The sequence below is a fragment of the Columba livia genome, chromosome 8 (genome assembly GCF_036013475.1).
Source record: "Columba livia isolate bColLiv1 breed racing homer chromosome 8, bColLiv1.pat.W.v2, whole genome shotgun sequence".
NCBI lineage: Eukaryota > Metazoa > Chordata > Aves > Columbiformes > Columbidae > Columba > Columba livia.
In genome coordinates this window covers 23,055,172-23,067,884 of record NC_088609.1, presented here as the reverse complement: position 1 = coordinate 23,067,884, position 12,713 = coordinate 23,055,172, and the positions used below count along the sequence as shown (strand labels likewise).

General features: G+C 37.3%; 1 protein-coding gene across 2 annotated transcripts in view; it reads right to left on the bottom strand.

Annotated features, from left to right (window-relative positions):
- Nucleotides 1–12,713, bottom strand: part of DPYD (dihydropyrimidine dehydrogenase) — a 346,955-nt gene that overhangs the window by 127,243 nt on the left and 206,999 nt on the right. For both annotated transcript variants that reach the window (XM_065072591.1, XM_065072592.1), the window contains one exon: nucleotides 10,952–11,116. In XM_065072591.1, coding sequence (XP_064928663.1) covers nucleotides 10,952–11,116 — 165 coding nt within the window. The remainder of the gene's footprint in view (nucleotides 1–10,951; nucleotides 11,117–12,713) is intronic.

Genomic DNA, 12,713 nt, shown 5'->3' with positions numbered 1-12,713 from the left:
TATGGGCTACAGGAACAGCATGTACTTGCTACTTTTATCTGGTATAAATTTGCTTTCTTATTATTATTGTAATATACATTACACAAAAGAGAAAAAGCAGAATTTTCTAAATCGCACACACACAGTGCCTCATAAAAGACCAAAAATCATATCACAGTCAGTATAAATGAATGTTAAAGCTACTGTGCATTTTAAAAGGTCAGCTTTTGTAATTTACCCAGTTACCAATGTCAAACATGAAATGGAAACTGGGGAGAAGTATTTGGGGGATAAATGTTTTGCACACATAATAAGGCTAATAGAATTTTGTCATTCTTACAAACTTTAGATTTTAATTTTGATGGATCATTGGCTATTGGTAATTTTAAAATTTTGCCATTTAGGAGTTTATTTTTTAACATTCACACACGGTCATTTTCTCCCCAGCCAATGGCAATGTCTACATCCTAATATTAAAAAGATAACTACCCAGAGAAGGGCATTTCCCAGGGAGTAATGACTGGCTGGGAGGAGTTGATGGCCTGAGGCACTGCTGAGGGCCATTAACCCTGGCCGGTTATTAATCGCCAGGAAATGCCCTGCACCAAGGTTGTTATTGCTATTTTAAGCACAGATTGGCGGGGGTGAAATGGACATCTTAGCGTACAGGTTTTTTTAATACAGGATGCCATTTCCTTTGTTGCAGTGTATGGAGGACATTTCTAGAAAGAATGAATGCTCTGCCTGATACCCAGCCGGATTTCACAGACCATTTCGCAGCACTCTATTGTGCACACAGTAACTTACCAAACTGAGAAAACAGTTGGGGATTTTAAGAGCTTTTCTTTTCTCTCTAAATAATAGTCTGCATAGAAAAAATAAAAGGAAATTCAAACTTTAATAAGATGAACAAAAATATTAAACTCTTCATGTCACTGTCAGCAGAATTATATTCTAGAAATATCTTTTTTAATCACACTGTCTTCATGTTTATCACATTTTCTTTGTCAATACTCCCGCTTAACGGCCACTCACATATCTCTTCGAAAAAGGAATTTTTAGCAGCAACAGCCAAAGCACATCCTGAACCAGCCTCAGCTGATGCTAGCCATTAAGGAGTTTGTCTTTTCCAATAATCAAGCAGATTGGGTCATTTTCTAGGAGATGGCTGGTGAAATATTTCAGAAACTGCTTTAATTTTCTCCTAGTTCTTACCCTAAGGCTAAAGTTCTAAAGATGCATTCATAGTCCTCACAAAACTGTGAAAATTGTTCTTTTCTTGCAGGGATCAATAACTCACTATTCGAATCAAAAGGATATTCTTAGCATATGTACAAATAGTCCTCTGCCTTACTGCACTGCTCACTATTTGTCAAACCTTAGCTATGAAAGTAAAACAAACAAAAAAACTCACGGCTTTATAACATGCACAGGAAGAAAGTACAGTTCTACACTAAACTAGTTTGACAGGTTTCTCAACAAAGTGGTAGTTTCCAAGTGCAAAACATGTAAGATCTTCTCACATGTCTCCTCAAAGTCCTAATTTTCCACCACAAACATGTACACCTGAATCACAGACTGATTGTAAAGATCTCACTGAATTTACCATCTGATTCTATTTTGAGTTACAGATTGCCATTTCCAGCAAAAGATTTTTGCTTTCATAAAATAAAACTCCCTCAAATTGATGGCCAGAGTGCATACTTCCACCTCTCTGCGAGTTTAATCACCATATTCTTAAAATAATAATAATAATAATGATAATAACAATAACAAAAGGCCCAAAACTAATATAGTAGCAGTTGGGACCAATCAATATGACACATTCTGCATGATCATTGGAACACGCATGAACAGACATTGTCTCTGGGTAAATATTTAGCAGACTTTCTTGTGTCCTATATGTAGGATTATCTGTGGTGATCCTCTGGAAATGCAGCCTTTCAAATCTTAGGAAACTGAAGACCACACTTGAATTACAAAACCCTTAGCACATCATTTCGAACTAGTACAAAATAAACCTTCATCTCAGCTTGAGTTCAAGTAGTGCAGTTACATGCTAATCATGTTCTCAAAATGTAATACAGGCACAATGGTCCAAAGGTTGAGACAGGACTGGGAGGCAGGAGACGGTTTCTGATCCTGGGTACAAATCTAACAGCTCTTCTTTGAGCATTGACAATGTAAACCTGTAGGAATGGGTTATGCGGCTCAGTACCACTTCTCTGACACACACCAGCAGCAGCTCTCTAGGGCAACCTTAGAGTAGTATTTCCCTAGAAAATTCTCCCAGCTTTTAAGAAACCCGTGGCACAGGAATTTCCTGAGCCAGAGGTGATGCACTCATAGCCTTCTCCAAATAATTTTTCCAGTTGATTCTTTCTCAACCCATATGTACCTCTGGCACCAGCAATGCCCTGTGAGAATCAGAATCAGTTCCACAGAGGCATGTGGTGGGGTGTCTCCTACTGCTCATTTCCACCCATCACTCTTCTGGTTCCAACCCAGCAGCACCCTTGCTGAGATAGACAAATGTGAACTGCACAGTGTATTCAATATATGGGGGCGGGGGGGCGGAAATCAATACACTGGCATAGGGATGGGTTTTGCTTTGATCTCTCTTCCTTTTCCAGAAGTTCTGTGTTTGATATGCTTTATTTCAATGCTATTCAGCATTAAGCTGAGATTTTCATAGTGCTCTCTACTGTAACCCTAGTATAGTTAGCTTAGAATAAATCACTGTGTATAAATTTAGTACTGTTTTATCCCATGTGCATACTACATTTATCTTAATTTAATTTTATCTGACAATTCGTTGGCCAGTCACACAGTAACTTAAGATCCTTCACAACCCTTTATAGTTTGCTCTTATCTTTATCTCCCTACAATACTATTACCAGCAAAGTTCACATTCTTGAAGTTCTCTCTCTTTTCCAGGCTGTTAATAAACATTTTAAATGGCACAGAACACAGCACAGATCTCTAGAGAATTTCTCTGGAGCTCTTTATCCACTGTGAAAATTGAGTATTTATTCTTTAACATTGTTTCTTAAGTTTAACTAGTTCTTTATTCATATGAGTTTCTTCCTTCTAATCTTATAGTAACTTAATTTCAATCAAATCCTTCAGTGAGGGAAACTATCAAATGCTTTCAGAAACCCAAGCTCTCTTTATCAGCTGAGTCTCTCTTGATGTCCTCAAAGAACATATTTTAAGGTATGGCATACTATAAAAGGGGTTTCTTTACTCTCTTGGGTTTTTGTTTATGTTAATTCTACTTTTTAGAACACCTTCTACCAATTTGCATACAAGGATAGAAGATTTTGGGTCTGTAGTTCTGATCTCTCCCAGAGAAGTTGTTACTAGTTCTCATGCCAGTTGTCTGCTACTTTTTCAAGCCTCATGCAGATCTGCTATAGCCAACATTACTATCAAAAAATGCTGATGATAGATGAGAATTTTCCTGTATTTACTCTTGTTTGTTTGTTTGTTTTTAATAACACCAAAGCTTCAAGAAGGCAAAATTTGCAGCACCATATTGTGTAGCTCAGTCTCACCTCTATTAATATTCAGGTCATATGAGGCTTGAGCATTTTTTATGCCTTGTGGAAGAGCCTCTCCCAGAAAACTTCCTTCCTTATAAGAAAGTGTGATCTCAAAGACCCAATACATCAACATTTCTGTTACTAGCTTCTGTCCTTTGTTCACTTACTCTTGCAAATAGAAACTGCTGTGCCTACAGAATTGGATGAGCACTTCTGGTGTAAATCCACTGAGTAAATCTGAGTTCTTGTTGAATTCCTCCTTAGACTGCACAGAGGAAAATGTGTCCCGTTAGCTCACAAGGAGCTGAATTGGGGTCAGAGGTAATGAGGACAACCTCAGGGTGGGGGAGAGTGGAATATGCAGAGGTACATTATTTATGTCTTGCCCCTCTCTTTTCTAGGAAGCATCTTTTCTCCCTTTTCATTGTGGTTAAGCACAAACTAAAAAAGGGAAGGTGGTCATAACGCTCCACACTCCAAGGCTTCTTCCCTTCTACTCACCACAGATGTCATTGGAAATGGAGGAGTCTTGGCCGTTCTTGCACTCCACACTAGCTAGAGCCAGGTGGTTTAGTTCTTGGGAGAGGTAATCAGTGTCACTGCCTTATCCCAACCTCACCCTCCCTCTTCAGCTAGGATTTCCTCTGATGTTAACAGACTAGGCCTACTGCCAGTTTTCTGTAGTAAAAGGGATCTTTTCCATATGGTGAATTTAACAACTGCTGTGTGGGTTTTTTCACCTCCTACCAAGCATCCATGACGGCTGGCTCTGGGAAGTTCAAGCTGCAGCAATAACAACTTCTGGAGCTTTTTAAATGTGATTTCTGGATCTGAAATTCAGATAAAGGAACCCAGGTAGCTGTTCTGCCCTGCTGGGCACCTCCATGATACGGAGTGTGCCAGCTTCTAGGCAGCTCAGCTGTGGCTCCCTCCTTTTCAGATCGTGGAGAAATGCATCTGGGCTTCCAGCCAGGGTCCTCTGATAGGCCTGAGAATTCATGGCATGTAACCTCCCCATTCAGGTCCACAATACACTTGTTGCTGTTGGTATCAAGTGAGGTCCACATTGGCACAGCTCCACCTGGTTGTTTAGAAACATTTTTTTCCAAGTTTGTAGGTGTTGTTCCTTGTCAACGTGTTTGTGAGTCATGATGTGCACGCACACCTCAGTAGATCTTTGGAGTCCAAAGTATCATTTGTGATGGAAAGGCAAAGCCCTAGGAAGAGTAGGTGTTTATGGAGAACAGTTGCCTGACAATGTGATCTTCATTTCTTCTGAAAAGGACTCCTGCGAAGATGAACGGTCTGCCCTTCACCTCACCTAATTACCTATATCACAACTGCTATTCCAAATTCCCAAGTATTTCAAATTTGAAACCTAAATTGTAAAACAAACGATCACCTTTTATAACCTGAATCAAATCAGTGACTAGTATCTCAAAATGTAAATACTATGTACTCTACACAACATCCCACGGACTTCTGAACACCTATCGAAAGTGAAAGGTATAATAATGCCTGCAAAAATACACAAAGTATTCCAAATACATCTAGTGAGAAAGCTAAATCTGCCCTTCTTCTCACAGTAATGCTGTGAAGTCCACGATTCCTCAGTATCTTAAAAGGTTTTCCACCTAATGTCCCTTAATTTTAAGTCTCAAAGGAGAACTACAGCAATTGTAGATGTTCTGGTCAATTTCTCTCAGTAAACAGATTGAAAGGTCTACTATTAGTGCAGACTTAGGGAGGGAAAGGGTTTATATAAATATATAAATGTTCTTCACTGTCTGTAGAGGAAACCTGGTATTAAAACCTACCATAAACTTGGTATGTATGGCCCCATTTCAGGCGTCACTTTGGCAAACTAATCAAACCTCTCCATGTAAACTATCCAAATAACTACTATTGCTGTTGCAAATCTATTTCTATTCACCTTATAACTTCAGGAAGTCTTTTTGAACGTTTTGTTTTTCTGCACCAAAAGTTATTTACAGAAGAAAGGCACTCCCCTATGCCTGTTCAATTGTATTTTTCTTTGTCTGCAGCCCGTTATTTTCTCCTGTCCTCACAGAGTGGAATTTGAAAAAAAATGGTTTTGCTACCTAAATTAAAATAAAAAATCCCAACACACTCACACAAAAAAAACCCACAAAAAACAAACAAAAAAATTCCAAACAAACAGAAAAACTCCACCACCCTCAAAAAACAAAGAAACAAAAACCAACCAAGCCCCCAAACACCAAACCAAACAAAACAGGCTGCCCTATTTCATATATCTATGGTAGAAAAAAAACCTGCATAATATAAAAAACCTAATTACACCATTCCAGGAGACTAAAAACAAGCAAACAAACAAACCCAGACAAAAAGCCAAAAACTTAATGCTACAAAGAAGTCAGTTATCAGCCTGGGATCCAGCGCTCTGTTTTCATACGCTCTCTAGCACGGCTACTCCTGACAGGTGTTCCTGGGACATTTTGAACAAAATGTAGAATAAAAATATATCTTTAACAGTTTCAGCCTTGTAAAGCTGCTCTCTGCTGAGTAACTGTCAGAGAGACTGTCAGCCACGTTCTACGTTCTGTAAGCAGCAGAACAAACATTAGCACAACAGGAGTTTTCAGCTTAGTTTTGGGGTCCAAGAGTACTTAGTGTTTCTATCAGAAGAGGTTTCTCAATTCAACACATCACGACACTGATATCCGAATCACAGAATCAGTATCACAGCTGACAATCTGGTATCCCAGTACAAGTTTCTCAGACATCTGCTTGTTTGTGAAGGACTTCTATTAGACCTGTAGGGAATGACATTTCCCCTGCAATCTATTTTGTTTATTAGTGTCCTTTCAAAGCCCTTTATCTGCACTGCTGTGACCTCCTGCACGTTCTCAGACTCAAACCTCAATACACAAATTAGTTTATCATTAATTTGCTTACTTTTTAATTATCTACAGGCAACAGTTACAGTTTTGGGAAGGTGAAGAAAGACTGCCTGGCAACTATGACCATCACCTTTTCACAGGACCCTCAGTTCACACTTCTCTGCAAATAAGTGTGTTACCATTTTCAAGCCTTGCTCTTCTCAAGCATGGTCTCCCCAGTGCAAACACTAATGAGGCTTCAGGGTAATGTACAACCTTAAAATATTTGGCCACCTACTAGGTATTGCAAATATATAGGCACACTTATAGGACTGGAAGAATAAACATCTGTGTAAGTAGGTGACCTACCCACTCAAATGAGAAGGCTGAGCTATGGTAAGAAAAAGGTTTTGATGAGGAACAGCTGCAGGCTGTATGCTTTTTTGTATGAAACAAGTGTTATCTCCAATATAGCCACTTCCCTTGCAAGCACCAAAGCTGATTCTTAGGATGGGCAGTTTCACTGTGCACACAGCTCCTTGCTTCCCCAGCACACACAGATGTACCTGCGCTCACAGCTCCCAGCACAGGTCATGGCCACATTGCAGCTAATGTCAAGTATGTTAGCATAAAATTTCAGCAGTAAGTTCTCTTCCAAGGTCTTATAACTTTCTACTGATTAAAATTTGTTGACTTTTGCTAAAGTAAAAGTGAACTTTTTTTTTTCTTTCAATTTTCAGTCCTGATTTTATTATTAAGTGACTTCTACTTGGCCAAATTCATATTTCTTAAGTAAACTTATTTCTTGAATATACCATAAAATGTCATTTTGTCAGCCACATTTTGGCTGGAATGGACATCAATACATGGTATAATCATGTATCTCCACATTGTGGCATTAGTGTTAATTCTTTTGCCCTGCTGTCTAAAGCACTTCAAATGTTGCATGTCCAAAATTACGGTGTGGCCTTTTTAACATGAACTGACAACTTTATGCATTTCCCATCTGTGGTGGGTTGACCCAGGGCAGCAGTTGAAAGCCCACCCAGACAGTCGCTCACTCCCCACCTCCAAAATCTTCCCTCCGCCATCTCAAACCAGCCTTAGCAGGCCTTAGAAAGGGAAAGTTTTCTATTGTTCATTATGATGTTGAGATAATATTTGTATTATATGGAGATATTTGACTTGGTCCAAAATGTCCCTCTCTAGCAGGGACTAAAGAGAACAGGCTACCAGACTGTGGTTATGGTTTCAGTAGTCATTCCTTTCAAACAAATAGTAATTAAATTTCAGTCTGAAAATATTGCTTATAGATATTTTTCTTTTGCTTTTTTCTTGAGTTTTAGATTAATATAGCACTTTACGAACAACCTTTATTGGGGGAGTAGTGATGCAAAATTTGCCAATAAGGTATCCGCTTTATTCTAATTCAGAAGGGATATTTTAATATTGCATTTAAGACTACGAAATTAAGAAAATAATTATTCCATCTTTTTTTTTTTTTTTACTGTCAAGTTCTCAGTCTCTACTACTAAAAAACAAAATACAAAATCAATTTTCTCCTGATTAATAATTGTGCAGAATGATAAATCCTGTGGTATCAGATGCTATGTGTGGCCATAAGACAGAAAAATAGAAATACTTAATAAACTCTCATAAAAAATGCTTAGTTAACCACGTAAACATATTTGGATATCACAAAGACAGGCCAATATAAAGAAGTAAAACTACAATATCTGGGAAAGTATAAAGAAGACAGCAAATACAAACAGACCAGTTTTCTTCTCACTTTCACAGCTCTCTGACTGAAGGGCTGTTTTCTTGCTATATAGGAAAGCAGTGGACACAGTATTTTCAAAACTGCATCCTTTGAAAATTTAAGAATAAACAGCACTGAGTAATACCATGTTTTAAACAGTCTCAACCAAGTTGCTGAAGTAATACTTCACTGAGATGACTGAAATACTGGAAGTAAACAATCCAATTTTTAACTGCAAATCATTTTAACAGAGAATCACTTGATTTAAAAAAAAAAAAAAAAAGTCACCTTAAGCCTGTACTGTGCATACCATTTAATTTCCTTGTGTGATGTGTGTTTTCTGAAACAGCAGTAATAGTGATATTAAATTAACTCAAATTTTTAAAAGTCCCAAAACAAAACAGCAAAGCTTTTGATGTTACTTCAGAAGCAAATGTACAAAATCCTGATACTTTCTGCTTTCTCCTCTGCTTGGACCCTTACAAATATTTAATTCACTGTCAGTGGCATTGCAGTAAGTTTCTGCTGGTGGCAGCTTTTGCCCTAGTCCCCTTGAAGTGGATTAAGGGTTGTAGAAGCTCACAGAGGAGAAGGCAGGGAAGGACTGTCCATCAGGGATAATTGTGAGGTACAAGCAAGAATCAGGAGTCAGCAGAGCCAAAGAATGAGGCCACCCACTACAGGGGTGAAGACAGCACAAGGGAGATGCAAGTTCCTGATCTATACAGACAACACGTCAGAGTTACGTGACATTATCCACCGAGCTGTGACTGGTCATTCTCTTCTGCACACGCTCTTGTAAAATTCAGTTCAAATCCTAGGCTTGGTTGGGGGAATTTAGCTGCTCTTTTTGCATTATGGTTTGCTTCTTTCTGATAGTACAACATAGGATGCTGTTGTCAGATCTTCCTCTAGTGAAGTAACTATTTTGGTCATATCCTTTTCATCTGTAAGATAAATCTTACCTTAAATTACACGTACTGCATAGGAAAAGCAATTATGTGTACATTTTTAGTTGCTTTTAAAATTTACTGTAGTAAGGTAAGTTTTTTTTACTGTAATCACTTGTGTCCTGATCTCTATTTGGCCTTCATTTGACTCGAATATGTCACTCTTTGCTTGTTAATTAAGTTCACCTAAACAGTTCTCAGAAACTGTTTTTTGATTTAATAAAACACATCCAATTTAAAAAGCCTTTCTAGAGGAGTTAACAGAAATTGGGGGAAAAAAAATCTGCAAGCTCTAATTATACAGAATATTCAAAATAAGCACCAAGAGATTTTTACTCAGTGAATAAAAATCTGTTCTCAGCAGCAAATTTACCATTATAATTACGACAGTTCTTAGATGAGTTCAGAGGCATGTTTTAAAAAGCCCTGCCAGCAAAGGCAAGGTCTACTGCTGGGTGCTGCTTCCCCTGTGCCCACACGGGTGTTACCAACCTCAAAAATGCCACAGCAACAGCCACAGCCAACGTGCAGCAGCTGAAATCACATCCTCAAAGCAATAACTCAGACAGTGAGGGATGATCAGAAGATGCTCATCCCAGAAACTATGGAAGAGTGGGACTTCTTCATCCCACACAGGAGGCTGGGTCTCAGAAAATTCAATTTTTCCCTTTGAAATTGTTGCTAGTGCTTTTCCTCACAGAAGAGAACGGTTTGGTCTCAAGCACAAAGTGCTTCAATAGATTTTTGGTGAAGACTGCAACGAGAGACCATTCCCACAGCAGAAGTGGTCAGTGGTCTGTCCGCATGCAATATTCAGGATGTGAAAATCTAAATCAGAGAATTACAATATTACCTTTTGGTTTCAGTATTATGAAGCCCAGTTACAGTAAATAAAGTGACATGAACCTCAGCAAAGAAACACACAGTCTACCCTAAGTGAAGGAGGATATTAAACATGTAGTACTTCAGTTTTACTATCAATACAATGTGTGTAAACATTTTTGTACTTGTTGATGTGTACATTTATACTCCAGGAACTGAGAAAAAAAAATATAATTGTCTTCATTCCCTAATATATTCAGAAACATTCACTTATTTTGCTTGTAGACAAACTATGGAGGCAATAACTCCAAGACAGAAGATATGCAGACTCTGGGATGTTTAGCTCTATCCATTCAAGATAATGACCGAGGAGAATTTTACTTTCCACCTCATTGTTCTTATTCACTAGAACAGTAACCAAAAACCATTTATGCCAACTAGCCGGTATCATTACTCCCAACTTTGATTAGTACCTTCTAGACAGATATTCCCCATAAGCAAGAAGGCTCTAACAAAACTCTATCCTTACAGTGAAGTTAACTTTAAGTCAGTCTTGTTGGTTTTTTTTTTCCTCCTAAAGCAGCCAATTGTCTATAAAAATACTAGAATTATCTTTCACATTTGGATTAAGAATGAAAAGCACAAAGACTCCTTTTATACTCAAATTCAATTGACAAAGAAAATGATTATTAGATATTACATCTTTAAATATGATCTTAAATACAAAATTATTAACAGTGAAACTGATAAGCATCCACACTGGGATCAACTCTTTCCCTTGATATTATCTATTTGAATGTAAACATCAGCTGAACAAAAAAAATCACAAACGTTCTCTGTGTAGCAGCAATTTTACAGAACTTTCCATCATAGGGATTATTTGGATGCAGTTTTCTAGCTTTTAATAACATACTCATATGTCAATAAAGCAATTGGCATCCTTTTAAATAAATATTAAATAGATGATTTTCATATATCTGTAAACTGGAGACTTTAAATAAGTATGTTGCATCTTTATGACTGAGCAGTACTTACATGGTTTGGGAAGTCAGCCTTCAGTTCAGCAATACTTCTGCACCAATAAGCTGCTGTTTTCTCACTGATCAGTTCAATGTTTAGAAAAGAGCCTTGGCCTGGGCCGTATATAGGACCTGAAGTAATTCCACGCACAATCCTTGGAGAAACATTGGTCACAATATCCTGCAAAACAGTGAAACCTTTTTGATTGATTTTGCAAAGTGAGGCATATCTGAATGATATCTATGACCTAAACTTAAATGGATCAGGTGTTTTAAAAATTTACCATTATTATGAGTAAAAAACACAATTATAGGCTAGTTCTCTAAATTACCAGATTCTCTAATTAGATTCTCTACATCAGAGCAGAAAAATGTTTGCTGTGTGTGTGATATGGTATGATGACTATCAAGAAAAGGCCAACATAAAGCACCTGTAAACTGCCATACAAAACATCATTTAAATAATGCTTTTCTGTCAGGTAGAGGGCATAGAAGACTTTGTGTAAAAACCCATGTAGATCTCAGTCATTTAACAGCCCACATGTGAACTATCCTGCCAAAAGCTGATCAAAGTCCCTGTCCTACACCAACAGGTGAAGTGCAGAGGTGCTGCCCATCAGCCTCTCTGTAGAAAAGCCAGGGTCAGAGGTCCAGTCACCAGTGAACATATACCAGTGTTTCAGACTTCACAAATTAAATGATACTATTAAGACCCAAATCAAAAAATAACTCCCCAAATACTGGAAATTAAGATCAACATTGTAAAGCATGACATTTATGAAGGTCAACATGAGGTTAGCAAACAATTTTGAAACATACAGTAAACACACAAAATGTTGACTTGTTCAGTAGTCTTAATTAAGGTGCAATGTCACCGTATATATATTAACAAAGAACTGTAAATTCTGACATTATTTAAAACTAAAGAAAAACATAGATGGCAAAATGTTCCTTTTGCCAATTTCCAATTAAAAATAATTTTGAGTAAAGGTCATTTATTTACAAATGTATCAGAATTATTTGTTTAAGTAGCCCTCCTCACCATCTTGTCATTTTTAGTGAGATAACATGAGCCTCCATTAGTATATAGCAATTAAGGTCAATTTACATATTTTAATTAAGAACCATCCCATATAAAACAATTAGGGTAATAGGCATACTAACTGGATTTCATAACATTTGGACGTTTTTCCAACTAGATAGACAGGAAACCTTAATTAGCATTAATTAGCACTGATCTGCATATGTTTGATAAGGCATACCCTTGCCACAAAAGATTATTTATTCTTGAATCTGCCAAATGCTGCAGTTACAGAGGATAAAGGGACTTTTCTTCACATTGTATGTAAATTTGAGGTAATCTTAATTTGCTTATAAAGTTTAGTTAATTATTTTACAGTAAATATCCACTAACATTTTATACTGGTAATTATTTGTCCATTTACATATGCAGAAATAATACAAATTAATTTCCCCAGTTCCTCTATTTCCAGGCCTAAGTCTGGAACATGGACATCACAATAATCCCTGATTTTCTTATAATCATCTTTTCCCTTAATCACAAAAGCTTCACCTCCATTTCAACAGTTATATTTTCAGAAAAAACAATTCAGAACATTTTCTGAATTTATGGAAACCAAAACCAAACAGCAAAGTATACTCCTCTCACTCCCAAAACAAATTACAAAGATTGCAGTTTATGCAGAAGAACCATTTACATCAGTTTGTTCCACATTCTCCTCTTAAGCGTTTCATTCCTTTAAAATTGCCCCCGAGGA